At 37.6% G+C, this 20,404-nt stretch overlaps 1 protein-coding gene across 1 annotated transcript in view; it reads right to left on the bottom strand.

The window, feature by feature from the left end:
* Window positions 1–5,398: 5,398 nt before the first annotated feature.
* The window catches only part of LEKR1 (leucine, glutamate and lysine rich 1), a 226,561-nt gene continuing 211,555 nt past the window's right edge, over window positions 5,399–20,404 (bottom strand). Inside the window, 2 exon segments of the mRNA XM_066363543.1 lie at window positions 5,399–7,590; window positions 19,153–19,452. Of these exon segments, the coding sequence (XP_066219640.1) occupies window positions 7,183–7,590; window positions 19,153–19,452 (708 nt within the window). The 3' untranslated portion in view covers window positions 5,399–7,182.

A 20,404-nucleotide genomic window follows, 5' to 3' on the forward strand; every position in this document is an offset into this window, starting at 1 on the left:
ATGGCTCACAGGTGAATTTTTACTAAATATTCAAAGAAGAACTAACTCTTATCCTTTTCAAGCTATTTCAAAAAATTCAAAAGGAGGAAAGACTTCTAAACTGCTTTTATGAGGCAAGCATAATACTGACTCCAAATCCAGACAAAGACACTACAAAGAAAAAAAAAATAGACCAATATTCCTGATAAACTTAGACGCTAAAATTCTCAACAAAATATTAGCAAACCGAATCCAACAATACATAAAAAAAAATCATACATCACGATCAGGTGGGATTTAATCTGGGGAGACAAGGCTGGTACAATATTCACAAATCAATCAATGTGATTCAACACATAAACAAAAGAAAGGATAAAAATCACATGATAATATCAGTAAATGCAGGAAAAGCATTTGATAAAATCCTGCACCTTATGATCAAAACTCTTAGCAAAGTGGGGATACGGGGATCATACCTCAACATGATAAAGGCCATCTATGACAAACCCACAGCCAACATCATAATCAATGGGCAAAAATTAAAAGCAATTCCCTTAAGATCAGGAACAAGGCAGGGGTGCCCCCTTTCACCACTCTTATTCAACATAGATCTGAAAGTCCTAGTCACAGCAATCAGACAAGAAGAGATAAAATGCATCCAAATTGGAAAAGAAGAAGTAAAACTATCATTACTTGCTAATGATATGATACTGTACATAGAAAACCCTAAAGTCTCAGTCAAAAAACTACTGGACCTGATAAATGAATTCAGCAAGGTGGCAGGTTATAAAATCAATATTCAGAAATCAGTGGCATTTTTATATACCAACAATGAACTGTCTGAAAAAGAAATTAAGAAAATAACCTCCTTTACTATTAAAAAAAAAGTACCTAGGAGTAAATTTAACCAAAGAGGTTAAAGACTTGTACTTGGAAAATTATAAAACATTGGTAAAGAAAACCAAGGAAGATACAAACAAATGGAAGCCTATACCGTGTTCATGGATAGGAAGAATAAATATCATTAAAATGTCTATATTACCCAAAGCAATCATAAATACTTCAAAGATATAGAACAAATATTCCAAAGATTTATATGGAACCAAGAAAGAACACAAATAGCCTCAGCAATTTTGAAAAAGAACAATAAAGTGGGTGGTATCACACTTCCTGATATCAATTTATACTACAAGGCCATCATACTCAAAACAGCTTGGTACTGGCATAAGAACAGGCATACAGATCAATGAAACAGAAGAGAAACCCACAAATAAACCCACAGCTATATGGAAAATTGATATTTGACAAAGGAAGTAAAAGAATACAATGGAGTAAAGACAGTCTCTTTAACAAATGGTATTGGGAAAATTGGACAGTACTTGCAAAAAAAATAAAACTGGATCACCAATTTACACCATTCACAAAAATGAACTCAAAATGGATAAAAAACTTATATGTAAGTCATGAAATCATAAATATGTTGAAAAAAACATTGGCAGTAAACTCTTCGATATCTCTCATAGCATTATTTTTTGCTGATTTATCTCCACTGGCAAGTGAAATAAAGAACAGGATGAACAAATGGGACTATATGAAACTGAAAAGCTTTTGCACAGCAAATGACACCAATAACAAAATAAAAAGAAAACCCACACAATGGGAGAATATATTCAACAATGTGTCTGATAAGGGGTTAATAACCAGAATTTATAAAGAACTTGTAAAACTCAACACCAGGAAGACAAACAATCCAATCAAAAAATAGGAAAAAGAAATGAATAGACACTTCTCCAAAGAGGACATACAGATGGCCAATAGGCATATGAAAAAATGGTCAACATGACTAATCATTAGAGAAATACAAATTAAAACCACAATGAGATACCACCTCACACTTGTCAGAATGGCGCTCATTATCAAAACAACACATAATAAGTGCTGGAGAGGATGTGGAGAAAAGGGAAACCTCCTGCATTGCTGGTGGGAATGCAGACTTGTGCAGCCACTGTGAAAAACAGTATGAAGATTTCCTCAAATATATGTAACCAAAAAAGAACACGAATAGCCTCAGCAATCTTAAAAAAGAAGAAAGTGGGAGGTATCACACTTCCTGATATCAAGCTATACTACAAGGCCATTGTACTCAAAACAGCCTGGTACTGGCATAAGAACAGACATATAGATCAATGGAACAGAACAGAGAACCCAGAAATAAACCCACAGCTCTATGGACAACTGATATTTGACAAAGGAGGTAAGGAAATACAATGGAGTAAAGACAGCCTCTTTAACAAATGGTGTTGGGAAAATTGGACAGCTACCTGCAAAAAAATGAAACTAGACCACCAGTTTACACCATTCATAAAAATAAACTCAAAATGGATAAAAGACTTAAATGTAAGCCGTGAAACCATAAGCATCTTAGAAGAAAACATAGGCAGTAAGCTCTCCGACATCTCTCAGAGCAATATATTTGCTGATTTATCTCCACGGGCAAGTGAAATAAAAGACAGGATAAGCAAATGGGACCAAATCAAACTAAAAAGCTTTTGCACAGCTAAAGACAATAAGAACAGAATAAAAAGACAAACTACACAATGGGAGAACATATTGGTAATATGTCTTATAAGGGGTTAATAACCAAAATTTATAAAGAACTTGTAAATCTCAACACCAGGAAGACAAACAATCCAATCAAAAAATAAGAAAAAGAAATGAATAGACACTTCTCCAGAGAGGACATACAGATGGCCAATAGGCGTATGAAAAAATGCTCAACATCACTAATCATTAGAGAAATGCGAATTAAAACCACAATGAGATATCACCTCACACCAGTCAGAATGGTGCTCATCAACACAGAATAAGTGCTGGCGAGGATGTGGAGAAAAGGGAACCCTCCTGCACTGCTGGTGGGAATGCAGACTGTTGCAGCCATTGTGGAAAACAGTATGGAGATTCCTCAAAAAATTGAAAATCGAACTGCCTTTTGACCCAGCTATCCTACTTTTAGGAATTTACCCCAAGAACACCATAGAACTGCTCCAAAAGGAGAAATGCACCCCCATGTTTGTGGCAGCATTGTACACAATAGCGAAGATCTGGAAACAGCCCAAGTGTCCGTCAGAGGACAAGTGGATTAAAAAGCTTTGGTACATATATACTATGGAATACTACTCAGCTATAAGAAATGATGACATCGGATCATTTACAATAACATGGATGGACCTTGATAACATTATACAGAGTGAAATAAGTAAATCAGAAAAAACTAAGAAATATATGAATCCATACATAGATGGGACATAAAAACGAGACTCAGAGACATGAACAAGAATGTGATGGTAATGGGGGTGGAGGGGTGGAGGGAAGGGGGGAATGGGGCGAGGAAGGAGAGAAGGGGTGGGCGAGGGGAAGGGCACAAAGAAAACCAGATAGAAGGTGACGAAGACAATTTGACTTTGGGTGAGGGGTATACAGCATAATCAAATGTCTAAATAATCTGGAGATGTTTTCTCTTAACATATGTACCCTGATTTATCAATGTCACTGCATTAATTTTAATTAAAAATGATTAAAAAAATTAAAAATTGAACTACCCTTTGACCCAGCTATCCCACTTTTAGTAATATATCCTATGAATACCAAATAACTGATTCAAAAGAAGAAATGCACCTCCATGTTTATGGCAGCATTGTTTACAATAGCGAAGATCTGGAAACAGCCCAAGTATCCGTCAGTGGATGAGTGGATTAAAATGCAGTGGTACATATACACAACAGAATACTATGAGGCCAAGAGGAAGAAGGAAATCTTACCTTTTGCAACAGCTTGGATGTACCTGGAAACTATCATGCTAAGTAAAATAAACTAGACAGAGGAAGAAACATATCATATGACTTCACTCATTTGAGGGATCCAGTGAACAATGTGATCTGAGCAAAGGAACAGAGGCAGAGGTAGGATCAAAGGGTCCAGAGAGAAAGTGGTCAGAGGGAAAGTGGAAGAGAAGATGGGATCAGAGAAGGGAAAGAGATTAGTGAAATTATATATACATAACATAGCATTATAGAGAACTGGACAGCAAATCCTTGAGGGAAGAGGGGAAGGCATTGGGGGGAGGGGTCTAAGGGGGGCAAGGGGAATACAGGGGTGGAGGGAGATATATTCGGTGGACACTTGAATTTATGTAAACACAATAAATCAAAATCATAGATTAAAAAATAATAAACATTTTAAAAAGGCAGCTAGTATTATCAAATTTTCTTTTGGGAATCAGTTACCCAAATATATACCTTTATGAGATTAAAAATTAAAATTATTCAAAGAGTTGTCAATGATCAAAATGGATTTAAAAATAACAAATCTCCAATTCTTTGCAGGCTCAGAACTTTAGGTGATGATATAAGATATTTATAAATATTAATTGAATATAGATTTCTTTTAATTCAGTAGTTTTCTGGAGAACTGCAGACTCACAATCAACAGATGAAGGGACAGAATTTGAGTGCATTGGGAGATGAGACATTGAATGGTCTACATTGATGGGTGGTGGATCTCAGAGCACCCCTGTTTCAGTTAAGCACAAGCAAGGTTACTTCCGTTCAGCACTAATGTTTGGCTCTTACCACTGGCTCTTATCACAGGGCTCTTATCACCACTGGGAGCCATGACTCTCATACTTTAATGAACACATAAACCAGCTGAGGATTTCATAAAATCAGACTTCATTCAGTAGGCTTGGTTATGAGGCCTGATATTCTGCATTTCTAACAAGTTCCCAGGAGACACTGATCCTGCTGGACGCTTTTGACTGCACCATTTTTAGACTGCACCGTTCAAATTGTTTAAGTTGAAATAAATGTAAATCTGGTCTCTGTTTATTTATGGAATTACCACCTGTCTGATATACTTGTGGAATATATGTCAGTCTTACTGCAGATCATGACTAAACTCTCCAAATGATTACACAATTACTCATTGTAAAAGCAAGAGTATAGCAGCGTGCCAAGAAACCACATTTTGTACTGATAGTCTCTACATCACTTTAGAAAAGCTTACGTGTGACTTCTTTTACAAATTTAAATATGTTCATAATTTAAGAAAAATGTATCCCTATGGTTCCTGAGGAGAGAGCTACAATTGCAAGATGGGAAAGCATGTGTAATTGGATAACAAAGACTGTTGCTCCAAATAGCCTCCTATGTGTTTTAAAGCTTTCACTAGTTTTTGCCATCTCTTTGGTGTGATGAGTACCTGTAATTTAAACACACAAATACCAGATCAGAAACACAGAGGTCTAGAGCAGTGCTCTCCAGGATTGACATAAATACTGCTGACATTATACAAGGAGATTTAAAGGTATACCAAGTAATATTTAGTATTTTAGTAGATACATATTTATTTTAGGCCTATTAGAAAAAATATATAACTAGCAAATAAACCTCATTATTTTAAAGTCATCCTTCCTTGAGTAAAGTTTTCTTTTCATATAAATTTAAGTATAAAATGTGAATGCATTTGAAGAAAATATTAGGTAAATTCAGTGTAGGTGCTTCTGACAAAACTTAAGACGGAGGCCAGGGCATCACTTGTGAATGGGAAACTGGGTGGCAAAGGTTGGGGCAGCATCAGTGTTCTGGTTCTAGTTCTGTCACTAACTAGCTGACAAGTCAGACCTTTATTTGTACAGAGGTTGTTGGGTAACCTCTAAGGTTCATCCTAGCACCACTAGTCCATGGTGCTATGCTTGCTTGTCAAATCCCATTATAAGAAACACCAATCTCTGTAAGACAAAAATTAGCACTTTAAGCCTTAACACAAGATGTGCTCATTTAAACTAGTCAGGGAAACTAGGGAAACTAATGTGAAATTTTTCTGATGTTAAAACAAAAGCGTATCTATCACTGGTAGATCAGACCAATTCTTTGAAAGACTGGACATAAACTTGATTTTGCTAAGTAATTTTAGTCTTTTTGCCCAGGGGAGGGATTTCAAGTACTTTTGGATTATTTTATCAATATGCTAGCCAAATAACAGAGAGTTTTACTTGCCATATTTCACATGTCTTATATCATTCTAACCTGAAAGCAAGAAGCTTGGATGTCCATGATGTCAGATGAAGGATTTAAGTAAAGCCAGTCTTGGAAGAAAAATACACTTCTATCAGATGGAGAAAAAGATAGATGAATACTGGCTTAAGATAAATAATTCTGTTTTTGAAACAGGTGGAGCCTGAAGCTTTATGATAACCTAAAAAGGCTTTCTGGTTTCTGGTTTTAATTTTTCCCTCTGGAAATAGAAAACATGTTAACCAATTACCCATTTCAGGGGTAATAAAATTGGAATGCCAAATTAGTGCTTATGTGCCTCTATTAAACTGTCTTGAATTAGTTCTCTTCTCAATGGCTTGTAAATACAAGTTCAATTCAAAACCTGAGTGCCAAAACAGCATTCAGTGTAGAAAATCTCTATGGAGTAATATATGGGTGGCCAGGCTTTCTGTTTTTGAAAGCGATCTGTATAGTTAGAAAAGTAAACTAGTTTTTCCTTGAATTAGAGTTACTTGTCCCTCTATTTAGAGGACCCCCCAGTCTCACAGGGAAGAATGTCTACCTATCATATCTTCTGACCCAACCTAAAAGGAAATTAATCAGTTAGATAGTGAGGTGAAAAGAGAGAAGTAAGGATGATAAACTCTTTGAATATTTGAACTAAGCATTTTGGGACTAATTAAGGACTAAAGTGTTTTTATTTTCTATTTGGAATACTAATTGCAACTATTTAATCTATTCAGCCTAACAAACAAATGAAAAAACACCAATGAAACTGTTACAATCTATTTTTTGTAGAGCTATGTCTGCTTGTAATGGTGCAAAAAATTAGAAAAGAAGTTATGGATGAAAAATGTTACCTACGATCTCTGAAAAGGTGTATTTGTAGAGCACATCTAAACATACAATCCATAAATATAGAACTGGCCCTCTGGAATCCCAACAATTTCATTATTTGTTGCAATTTGAAAGACCTCTTGGAAAATGTGGTTTCCTGGTTTCCCAGCTTTTTCAATTCTCTTGTTAAAAATGTCTATAGAAATGCATTCTTGATCTGTGATACTGTAACTGCCATCTCAGTTACAGTAGTCTCCAGCACTCAAGGGAAGACTGAGCATGCTGTGTGGATCTGCTCCTGACTCTGGATCAGTCAACGAGGATGCAGTCCCCTCTGCAGAAGGGCGGCCAGTCTTTGCCTGGTCTCATGGACTGAAGATGCCTGACCCTTGGAAGGATGTGCTTGGAGGACAGTAGGCAAACCCGAGCTGTTGACCCTTTTGGGATGAGCTGAGGTTGGAGAAGGGGTCGGTTTCCACACACTGTGCAGGCTGGGGATTTTGATCCCTTTTCCAGAGTTCAGTCTTGCAATACCTCTCTCTTCCTGATGACTGACTACAGCAGAGGTTAGGCTGCCCTGGCTGAAGCAACACGGTGACAACGGGAAACCTCCACTGAGCTTCCTGAGCTCCAGCAGCTGTTCTCTAGCTTGACTCAAAGCCTCTGTCAGCTCAAAGCGTTCTTCACACTCTCTACGCACCGTTTCCTGAAGAAATGTGTTCTGCAATGAGAAGGGGGAGAGTATCCTTAGCTTTAAACAGTGTACCTGTGAATAGTTCTTGGCAATATAAATTGAGAACTGAACTGAAAATCATCAAAGGTCTTGTTCTTTTACTACCTTTGTGCATACTCTATCACAAAGGACAGAAAAGTAAAAAATGCAAATGATTTTTGAAGCTAGAAAGAACTTGAAGAGAATGTTTGATTCAATCCTTGCAGTTTGCAGATGAGGAACCCAGAACCAGGGTTCCTCAGATGGCAACGATGGGGCTGGGACTGGAACCCAGAGCCACCTCAACAGGGTTGCAACCTCTCTGTGCCTTGTATTTCAGACACTATGTCTTACACAAATGTCTAATAGTGAATATCTGTAGTATCATTAAATGTTGTTATATAATGAAGGTAAACTGTAATACAGAAGGCAGATAAAATTGTTGAATTTTAAGATTAAAAGAGTAAGAGATATCAGCTATAGCATTTAAACAGTTACTTTGTACAATGCCTTTTCAATAGAACTTAAATATAATGATCATTTGCTATTCTGTAAGATATATATCAAAATAAAGAACATTTTCTGCTTTTAACTCCAATTTCAACAGTCATTTATCAAGTTACTAGAAGCTACAGTGGATGTAGTTTCTATCCTCAAGAAGTTTGCAGCCTCATAAGTTTGAACAGAGTTGTTTTTATGTCATCAACAGAATTTGGAGCCAAGGGTAGAAGCTGCGAGGGTAAGTCAAGGAAGCACTTTTTAAGAGCTGGAGCTCTCCAGAAGATAGTCTGAAGGTCTGACTCACATTTGACTGTATCAGAGCAAATTAAGCTTCAAATGTGTGACTGAACAAGAGATCATGAAGGCCCCTTCAAATTCTGGGACTCTTCATTTTTAGTTGGAGGCCTACCCATCTTTCATCCAGGGAATTCATCAAAATGACTTCAAGGCCATAGCAAGAATTAGGTCTTGAATCTGCCTAATATCCTGACATTGATGCCTGCAACTTGTCAGAAAAGAGTCTGAAAAGTATCAATTCAAAGTGATATCTGAATAAGTAAACACAATTAAACTGCTTGTGGCATAGGATTTTTTGACCAAAAATGAACTCCCATCAGGTTAGCTTGTTTGCAAAAACAGGCAAGACATTCCCAAGTGTGACTCTCACTGGAAAGCATGCTCCTAAGGGTGCACCAACTAATCTTCTGTCAGTGGAACTAAGTAACAAATTAGCATCTTCCTGTATTTGAGTGGCTTGGGATTATGGTCAAAACTCCATTCAATTCCAAACTTGGTAATCAATATTGAGGAATGTTGAGCCATTCCAGACTGACACTTCACAGTCATTCTCTATAAAGTCAGCCGTGTGTCCAGGTCACACAGAACCTCACAATGTACATATAGTATTAACATACATATGTATGATTCGTATAGCCACATTCATTTTAAGTCATGAGGGTTAATCGCTTTCTTCTAGTCACCCTAACTTCTTTTTTTTGGGGGGGGTTTGTTTGTTTGTTTTTCTTTAATAAACAAGAGAGCAAGAATTGTGTTTGTGGCTTTATCACCTGGTTTTCATTAACTAACTCTACCTGAAACATTTGTTGGAAAGCAAGGGAAGAAGGGCTAGAGAAGGAGGTTAGAAGGTGCTGCACTGGGGTCCTCTCCCTGGCTGCTCCAGGAACTGTGTTTGACAGAGAAAGACGAGTTATGTACCTTGCTGATAGTAACACAGCTCTAACGTGGTGGGCCTCTTTCCAGAAACTGCCTCTGAGCTGCTTGTGCCTAAATTAATTATCAAATTAATTATATCAAGCATGCAGAGGCCATGTTGTTCCAGAACACTGAAGCAAAAAAAAAAAAAAAACCACAGTAAGACATTTAATTTAGTTTTGTCCAAGTTTTCTGAACTTAATATAAACTTTCTTTTAAAAGGAAAAAAATCAATGCAGTGTTTCCTGTCTGTTGGTAGAGTAAGCTGCCAAAATATGAATTGATTAGATTTATAAGGCATTCAATAAATTAGTATAAAAAGTCCCTTGATGAAGAAAGCTATGGGAAAGAATTAATTTAATTTGACTATATAAAATTAAAAAATGGATATCAATTAACAATGAGGTCAATCAATTAATGAAATGAAAAATAGGTGTACCAATATGGAAAGGTAAAGTGATAGGTGATATGATGACAAGAGCTCTCATTTAAAGAAAAATAAAATTTAATCCATTTACTAAGATTAAATTCAGATCTTAAAGGAAATAAATAGTGCTCTACAGAAAACATTCAAAGCAAATCACTTAAAAGCTATATCAGGCAAGTGACACTCCTCTAAAAGAAGAAGTAAAAACATGAAATGAACCCAAAGGTGTCCCCATAGCAAGTATGATGACAGCAAAGTGCCTGCCAACTCCCGACTGAACTTCGGAAGAACTGCTGACCATCTCAGTTTGGGGCCCACTGCTCTGTAACTCATCCTTCTTCAAGGCTATTAGCTTCCAGAAAAAAGGACAAATTCTTTTCTATTACTTCCCAAACCAGAGGATATCTGAACCAAAAGCATGATCAAAGTTAGGACTTTTATTTTTATCTGTTTCGCAAACATTATGAAGTCTCAGATGAATCCCACAATATTTGCATATCCTTTGCAACATTATAATTCAGTGTTGTACAACAAACAGCTCCTATGTTATCCTTTATTCAATCAGGAAGTAAAAAAGTAGAAATAGAACACATCAAGTTTAGGGGATTGCTATTTCAAGGGAAGAGTGTGACAGGGTGTGACAAGCATGCACATGGTCATGGCCAGAATCAGTAAGAAACATTAATGGAAAAATTTCATCATATGTGGAAAAGAATCATTCAGCTCATGCTTAGATTTCTGTAGCAATTTAGGCAAACTGTTTGGTTTTCTTAGTTGTCTTTTTGGGAGGTTATGTTGTTGCAGGATTTTAATATGTGTTTGTATTGAACAACATGGGAAAATGTATAATATAGAATATGTTCAGCACACTTGAAAATCATGGGCATGAGAATAATCAGTGAAGCCATAGCATCGTAAATGTTTTAGGCCAGAGGTAGTCAACCTTTTTATACTTACTGCCCACTTTTGTATCTCTGTTAGTAGTAAAATTTTCTAACTGCCCACCTGTTCCACAGTAATGGTGATTTATAAAGTAGGGAAGTAACTTTATAAAATTCATAAAGCAGAGTTACAGCAAGTTAAAGCATATAATAATAATTACTTACCAAGTACTTTATGTTGGATTTACGCTAAGTTTGGCAGAATAAATCTTTATAAAACAACTTTCTATAGTTAAATCTATCTTTTTATTTATATTTTGGTTGCTCCGCTACCACCAACCATGAAAGCTGGAACGCCCACTAGTGGGCAGTAAGGACCAGGTTGACTACCACTGCATTAGGCAAAGTTATCATTGGTCATATTTTAGCTTGATAAAATGGTATCACTGGGTTGCAACTAAACTAAGTCAAGATGAACAGGGAGACATAAGCCCAGTGAAGATGGGACAGTGGGGTTTTTGAGACAGAGTATGCAGTGAGTACAAACACTTTAGGGCATTGAGAGAGGGAGAGGCACATCTTGGAATGACACATGGCTTAGAGTGACTCAGTTATAGAGTGCACCAGGAGGGGAGAAACCAGAACGAGGCAGGGAGGATGGACAGGGTCAGCTCAAGGACGGCTTTGGTAACATTCTAATACTAGAGTTTCAATTTAATTCCGAGGGCCATATCGAGTCATGGAAAGGTTGATTTTAAGTAGGGGGCTGGCATGGTCAAATTTAGATTAAAGGAAGATCCCTTTGCCAGCTCTTTGGAAAATGGCCTTGAGTGAGGGCTAGATGGGAGAAAGGGAAGGTAGTAGGAGGCCAAAGTTTTTATGGAGAAGGTTCCTATCCTCTGCAGCCCCAGGTTAGGTGAGAGAGTAGCATTCCTGGGTCCCTAAGCTGTGCCACTCAGTGGAGGGCATTATCTGTACACATGTCTACGACATGTTCAGATGAAGGCCACTTTGAATGGGCTTAAAAATATGGCTCAGTTGTACTCCCCCTGGGTAAGCAAATGTCAAAATAAAAATATAAATTGGCTCACCATCTGTTTGAAAATTTTAACAAGGACTATTTTCTCCACTCTTTGTAATGTAAGGGTGGTTTATTTTTATGTTTGTTTTTATTTTTATCCTTAGAGACAGCTGGATTGCTTTTGACAGTGGAAGAAGCAAGAGAAGGCTTTGCTGGTAACTTGATCATTCTGAAGGTGAGAATCTGATGTGATAGGAATCAGCTGTATTTGGCATAATTTGGGGGGTGATGGAATATGTTGGGAATGCAAGTCCTCAGAGAAGAACAAGCACTGATGGATGTCTTTGTTTGATCTTTACATTCAGTGAGGTCTGAACCAGTTAGGTTACAGTTTCCACCAATCCAAATGAGTAAGAGAATGGCCAGCCAGCTGGGAAAGGAGCTGAGGTGAAAGGAAACTGTGGGAAAGGTGTGGAAACCACAAAGATGACTAGAAGTTGGCAAGGGAAGTGCCCAAATGTCCATTTAACACTTCTGCCCTGGCCTGACCAGGTGGTGGCACAGTGGATAAAGCGTTGGATTGGGATATGGAGGACCCATGTTCGAGACTCCGGGGTCGGTTTGAGCAAAAGCTCACCAGCTTGGACCCAAGGTTGCTGGCTCGAGCAAGAGTCACTCGGTCTGCTGAAGGCCCATGGTCAAGACACATATGAGAAAGCAATCAATGAACAACTAAGGTGTTGCAACAAAAAACTGATGACAGATGCTTCTCATCTCTCTGTTCCTGTCTGTCTGTTCCTATCTATCCCTCTTCCTGACTCTCTCTCTGCCTCTGTAAAAACAAACAAACAAACAAACAAACAAACAAAAAACTTCTGCCCTGGAGGTGAGAGGGGAAGGCATTGGAGAAAGGGAGAATGGGGGTATCCAGGGGAACACGGCAGTGGGGGGGGAGATATATTTGGTGGGACACTTGAATCTATGTAAACACAATAAATTAAAATCAATAAAATTAAAAAGAAGACTTCTGCTCAACTAATCTGATCAGCTCAAAACACTACAGAAAAACATGGAAACTGCCATTTGGTAAGGCAGAAATGAGAATCTAAATCGGTGTTTCCCAATGTAGGGCCCACGCCCCACAGGGGGGCAATTCGATAGTTAAGGGGGGCAATTTGAAAATGGACTCGACACAACTTTAACTCTTTCACCCTGGGCCATTTAAATGCAATGCTAGATATCGATGCCAAATTTAACAAAAAATGCAATTCTTAAATAATTGCAGTAAATAATTATTAAGTATAATTTCATTTGACGAGACCAAAATATTAACTGGGTGATTGGCATCCTGGGTTCACCGCGGAGCATGCCGTCTGCCGCGGGGAACCCCGGACGTTTTAAAAACTCTCTAAACAACGCAGTTATTCTCACCTAATTGGCCCATCGCAACTTCTGTAGTGTTTCACATCATTCAGTTGGTGTTAATTTGAAATAAGTGTCAGTCAAAACTGTTGTAAAAGCTCGTTGATTTAATAAATATACATATATATATATTGTATAGATATAATTGGTAAGTATTTGATTTTATTTTTATCAATATTAAACTCTTTATTAAGTAATTCTTGCATCAGGGCTAGAAAGCACTAATATTTTATAAATATTATTTGGGCTATAATAGTGCATGCATGACAATTTTAATTTTAGAAGCATAACTTTCCAGAAAATTTTGTCAAGTGGAAAAAATATAGACACCTTTTGATTTGCAGTGGTAGTGTAGTAAATGTGTTATATACATTTAAATAAATATGAATTTTTAGTATACGTTTATGTCACATTGAATATATTTAACACATATTTTAATATTAGTTTTTAATTGATCTTATTTTCATTTCTTATAGCCCATAGTAAAATGAGTGGTGCAAGCAAGAAAAAAACTCCTCAATATTCGGAGGAATATTTAAAATTTGGGTTCATACCCGCTGTTCACGATGAGCAGATTCCTTTTTGTCTTTTATGCCAGCAAGCTTGACCAACGAATCAATGAAACGAGGTCGTCTTGAGGCGCATTTGAAGGTGAAACATAGTGCTCATATTAATTCAGATTTGAGTTACTTTAAAACTTTAAAGAATAATTTTGAAAAAAGAACAACATTAAAGTCTCTATTTACTGTTCATACTTCAACTAATAATTGTGTTCTTGAGGCTAGTTATCAAATTTCTTTATTCATCGCTAAAACTGGAGAAAATCACACTATAGGAGAGAATTTAATAAAACCGTCAATATCAGCATTTCTTAAAACAGTTCTTGAAAAAGATGACAAAGATGTAAAAGCTATGCCACTCAGTAACAATTCTGTTAGCAGAAGAATAGACGAAATGAGTGAGGATATTGAAAAACAACTTATTGAAAAGCTGAAAACAAGAAAATTCTCCTTGCAAATGGATGAATCAACTTTGAGAGACAGTGAGGCAGTATTGATAACTTACGTAAGATATATTGATAAAGGACATTTTGCTGAAGAAATGTTGTTCTGTAAAAGATTAGAAAGCACCACTACCTCCAAAGATATATATAATAAGCTAAAAAACTACTTAGATGTCAATGATATACCAATGAAAAATATAACATCTTGTGCTGCGGATGGTGCTCCCAATATGATGGGCAAGAAAAATGGCTGCTTAAAATTGATGAAAGATGCGAATCCAGAAATGATTCTTGTGCATTGTGTTATTCATAGGGAAAACTTGGTAGCTAAAAACATCTCGCCTGTTCTGAATGAAGTATTACATACAGTAATAAAGTGTGTTAATGCTATTAAAGCTAGTGCCAAATGTGAGCGTCTTTTCAAGCTATTTTGTGAAGAACAAAATGAAGACCATGTGAGAGACTTTTACTTCATCCTGAAGTAAGATGGCTATCTAAAGGAAACTGTTTGAAAAGATTTATGGAACTGTTTGATACTCTTAGTGATTTTTTAAGCGACAAACCTGAAATGAAGTATCTGTTAACAATAGATGGAAAAGCATTTGTGAGTTATTTAGCCGATATCTTTGAAAAACTAAATATATTAAATAAGCAACTTCAAGGAACAAATAAAACTCTTGTCGATGCAAAAGCAAAGATATTAGGTTTCAACATCCTATCACCTGATAATCGCCTCTCAGCATATTTCACATCTCATTTTCCAAAATTTAATTGATGTCTTTTTCATTTAATGTCAACTTCTCTCTTGTTTTCTTTTCCTTATGAATTATTCACTTTTCATTAATTTACTGTCATTTTAGTGGTGTTTCTGGATGAAGTAGAGATAAACATATGTATTCAATTCTCCATGTTTAACAAAAGCATTCCTTTCTAGTTTTGAATATAGTTGACTTTCATTAAATAGTTGCAGGAAGTGGTTTGTCCTTTGTTTGTTTTTGTTTGTTTGTTTGTTTGTTTGTTTTAATCTACAGCCTTAAGACAATAAAATATTGAACTCTCTGCACTGGTTTTCCTTTGGTAGATACACATGAACTGTTTTTGTTTTTTGTTTTGTTTTGTTCTTTTAATTTACCACATTCTTTTTCTGGATCACAACAAGGCCCGTAACAAGCAGGCTATATTGTCTTGCTAGGTAGGATTCACATGGAGCTAGTAGGAAGAAAAACTGGCCACTAAGAGCACATGAACTATTTTAACCTGGTTTAAATGACAACATCCTATTCTCTAACATAGCATGGTTCTTTTATAACTTCTCATGTTGCAGTTTTTATGTATGTGTCTGCTCCCTGTGAGGAATTTTCAGGGTCCTTTTTCACATTTATGTTTCCTGTCCAGTTTTGTTTTCCATTTTCTCTCCTTATTGGCCCGGGCCTTCTGTGGCCCCCTCTTCCTGACACAGGATGCCCGTTCTGCCCTCTAGAGGCTAGGGCCTTCCTCCTGTCCCTGAGAACTTTCTTCAAACAATGAAAAACAAAGTCCACCCATTCTCTGGCCTCTTGAACAAGAGGAGGACTTTGCTCTCCTTAATTAGCTTTCTGATTAGACCACTAATTTATCTTCATTCTAATGGGAATTTGTTCTCCACTTAAATGTGGCTTTTCTTTTCCAGAACCTAAGAAATCTCAAGTGTCTGGAACACACGCACAGAACAGCAGTGCTCCTCACTATGCATGCTACCACCTCTATTCTTTCTGGCTCATAACTCCTATCACTTCTGTTGGCTTGTTTCCTATTTTTATAAGAAATTCTGGACTTTGGCATGCTTAACCAGAGCAGTAGCCTTAATTATTTACTCTTGCCATTCAGTTATAATTATTTAACTTCTAATAGAAAATCTAGCCTAATCTCTCTTCTCTTTACCATAGCAAAAGGAAATCTGTCCCCTGGCATTGTCATTAGGTAACTTTCCCTGTGGGACAATCCCTTCCTACTCCCCAGTAATGATCCATAATCATTTATATACCATCTCAGTGAAATGTAACTTTCAAGTCTGCTTTAGAAAATAAAAATAAAACTTCATCCCTATGTGACTTTCCTTTTACAAATAATGAGCAGTAAGAGCTCCAAGTGTAGCTCCTTTTGTCTGAAAACTACACTCACTCTTCATTTTTATCTAGTTTCTCTTGCCAAAATCACCTTCAGAGGCCCCGAGGTTGGTAGCCCTAATATTGCCCTGTATCCCTGCTCTCTTGCTGTTCATACTCATGTGCAATCTCTTCATTTTGACTGGGGGCTGGGCTTATTGAGTCATTTATGATGAGTAGAATACACCAGAGTAATGGGATGTCACTTCTGGGATTAGATTACAAAATGACTTTGACTCCCTGGATAGGTAGCTCAATTGATTGAGGCATCGTCCTGATATGCCAAGGTTGTGGGTTTGATCCCAAGTTAGGGCACATATAAGCAGCAACCAATAAATGCATAAATAAGTGGAACAACAAATCAATGTTTCTCTCTGTTTCTATTTATCTTTGTTCCTCCTCTCTCTCTAAAAATCAATATGTAAATTTTAAACATTAAAAAAAAGGAGACTGTACCTTCCATCTTGGACACCCTCTTTCATACTTTTGTTCGTGCTCACTTGGCTGCTCTGAGGGAAGCCAGCCACCAGGTGGTGAGCTGGTCTGGGCAGTGGCCATGTAAGGGACTGAGTAAGGCCTCTGACTTCTACAAGGTGCTGAGACTCTGAGCCCAAGAGCCCATGAGAAAAGAATCCTGCTAAAAACCACAAAGTGAACCTGGAAGTCAGTCCCCCAAGCTGAGCCTTTGGATGAGACTGCAACCCCTGACAACCTGACACCAATTTCTTGAGAGGCCTTGAGCCAAAGGCACTCAGCTAAGCCACATTCAAATCCATGACCCACAGAAATTATGAGATAACAAATGTTTGTTGTTTGAAGCCACCGAATTTGAGGATAACTTATTGTGCAACAATGGGAAAATGATATAGGCCTTTAGGGTCAAATTTTTTTAGCTTTAGTGTATGTTTTTTATATAATAAGTTTCTGTTTAGGTCATTCCTTCCTCTTGATGTCAATTTAGTTACTCCTATAAAACTCTTTAAATTCCTTTTCGAGAGCAGGGAATGGCAGATGTCAGTCTTGTTTATAACTGCGTATTTAGTGCCCAGCACAGGACCTGGCACTTGCATAGATGCTCAAGATGTATTTTCTGAATTTGACCCTTCTGTCTTTTTCTACTTGCCCTCATTTATAAGTTACTCTTCACTTTCCATATTGTGATTTCTTTTGGGATTTAAGAGTTATAAAACCTGCTGGTCAAGTTCCCTTGACCTTTTTCTCCTTGAACTGCTGTGCCTCCTCTAGAACCGCATCCCCTCTCTCCTCCTTAGAGTTTCTCTGGCAGAGGGCTGCCTGGGTGCTCTCCACTCCTGTCTGCACTGAGGAAGCAGCCCCCTTCACCACAGGAGCCGCACTGCTATGCTTTAACAGGAGACCCTCCAACATCGGAGCTCCTGACCACCTGGCAGGATAAGCAGTGTGTTTACTGTTATTTTAAAAGTTAAAAAAAAAAAAAAGAGGACTGCAGATGTGGTAAGACTGGAGATCAGTTTGAAATTTAGACGTGGAATCACTATAATGCAGGCTTCCTGAAAGAAGGAACATTGTGTTCTTGAAGATTCATATTTGAATCATGCTGTGTGATCCTCTGGAAATTACTGAACCTTCTTGAGTCAGTTCCTCATCTGTACCATGGAAATCATTTCTACTTCATCAGACTGTTCAAGCAATGCTCTTGAGCTGGTATTCTGTCCATTCCCATTTTAAATTAACTTACTTTTATAACTCTTTTGAAATAGATTCATTCATAATTATAATGATGGCATATACTTTTTATTTTGCTTGATAATTTAAATATAGGAAGAACAAGATATATTTATTTAATTATTAATAATCAATGTTATTCTAGCACTTTCTTTTTATTCCTTTATTAGATACCCAGACAACCAACAAAAGAATTACTTGTTATTAGCATTCAGAATCTTCCTCCATTTATCTTTATTTGCTGTACTGTCATAAATGGGATCGAATATTCTGATATGACATAACTTTGGTGATTAGACAATAGACTGATTGCTCTGCTGTCTTAGTTTAGGTTGCTATAACAAAGTACCATAGACTGGGTGGCCCAAACAAGAAACAAAATTATTTCTCACAGTTCTAGAGGCTGGGAAATCCACAATCAAGTCAAAGATAAATTTGGTGTCTGATGCAGGCCTGTTTCCTAGTTCATAGATGCCCTCTATTCATGTCTTCACATGGCAGAAGGGATGAGGGAGCTCTCTGGATCTCCTTTTGTAAGGACACTAATCCTGTGGGGAAATGCTGTGCCTTCCTGATTAAATACGCCCAAAGTCCTTACCTCTAACGACCATCACAGTGGGAGTTAGGTTTCATGAATTTTTAGGGGACACAAGCATTCAGTATATAGCATCTACCATTTCTAACCAGCTTAGCAGTTCAGAAATAAGATATTGTTAGAAAAAAATTTAAATCAAAATATACCTACTCCAGTTTAAATAAAAACATTGTGAAAATAATCACACATACATAAGAAAGAAGACCAACACATGTAAATTACCTTATATATTTAGGGTGAAAGAAAGATAAATCCCTAAAGAGAAATTATGTTTAAGATATACTGTCCAAATATTATTTGAACTAAAGCAGCCAGTGCTCTAAAAGTTTGTGTGTTTTTTTTGGCAAAGACAATGTCAAAACAACAGGATGTATAAAGATACTAGTCTTAGTGGTTTTAAATGATGTTTTGCAACACAGTAGAACTGGGTGCTGAGAAAACCTTAGAGATTATATAGTTCAATGTATTCATTTTACAGAAAAATAAAAGCCAGGGTTAAGTGACTGTCCAGTTAAGGACAAAACCAGGATGTGACCCCAGATCTCTAACAGTCCAGAACGTTTTACATGACACCAAGCTGCCTTATGTTTTAGCTTGTTTGTTTTTTGAAAGAACACATGCTTTTTCTCTGAGCGCAATGGTGCCTTTGTCCGTGTCCTACCTCTTCCTGGGACTGGCGGAACTGCTGTATCAGCTGTGTCTGTGCTAGCATTACTCTTTCCAGTTCATCTGACTTCTGTTTCATTTCCTTCCTTAAGTCCTCTAAAATAAAATCACTATTGTCAATTTCCTTCTTCAAGTGAGATTCAAATTCTGCAACCAAAGTTTTAAGGTTTTCAATTTCCTTCTCCTTTGACTCAGATTCTTCTGTATATTGGACACGGGATTCATGGAGTTTTTTTTCAAGAGTTGCTACTTCCAGCCTTAGATCTCTGGTAGCGCCCGTGATTAAGTCAGATATCTGTAAGATAAATCCTGTATTAGTTTTTAGGCAATATATCTAGATAGCCACACAGTTCTTATGGTTTTAAGAGGTTTACTCAGTCTAAATAATCAGTGTACTCTGCTGATCAGATGAAAACAAATCCTGTGACATGTAGGATTTTCTTTGTAAAATTTAAGACTAAAACTTTTATTTTTATCACCTTAAATAGAATTGCATCAATCACTTGAGCATCCTTGGAAATATATAAATCTCTGTAACTGGATTAAGCTACCAAGAATAGCTCAAGTTTTGATTGGGTACGTGCTAGACTCTTTATAAGGCAGCTTGGTGAGTTAAAAATGCCTGATGTGGCCCTGGCCGGCTGGCTCAGTGGTAGAGCGTTGGCCTGGCGTGCAGAAGTCCCAGGTTCGATTCCCGGCCAGGGCACACAGGAGAAGCGCCCATCTGCTTCTCCACCCCTCCCCCTCTCCTTCCTCTCTGTCTCTCTCTTCCCCTCCCGCAGCCAAGGCTCCATTGGAGCAAAGATGGCCCGGGTGCTGGGCATGGCTCCTTGGCCTCTGCCCCAGGCGCTAGAGTGGCTCTGGTCGCAACAGAGCGATGCCCCGGAGGGGCAGAGCATCACCCCCTGGTGGGCAGAGCGTCGCCCCCTGGTGGGCGTGCCAGGTGGATCCGGTCGGGTGCATGTGGGAGTCTGTCTGACTGTCTCTCCCCATTTCCAGCTTCAGAAAAATACAAAAAAAAAAAAAAAAAGCCTGATGCTTGGGGATGCACACAGGGGAACACAGCAGTTATATTTTACTCATACCATCCAATGAGTTTTCCTTTGGCATTTCTTTCTTGTATATCATGACTGGAGGTACCTCAGGTACTACACCGTCTAGAGCAGTACTGCCCAACAGGGCTTTCTGTGATAATAGCAGTAGTCCGTGATACCCAATATGATAGCCAAATAGCCACATGTGCTATT

This window comes from Saccopteryx leptura, chromosome 2 (genome assembly GCF_036850995.1).
Source record: "Saccopteryx leptura isolate mSacLep1 chromosome 2, mSacLep1_pri_phased_curated, whole genome shotgun sequence".
NCBI lineage: Eukaryota > Metazoa > Chordata > Mammalia > Chiroptera > Emballonuridae > Saccopteryx > Saccopteryx leptura.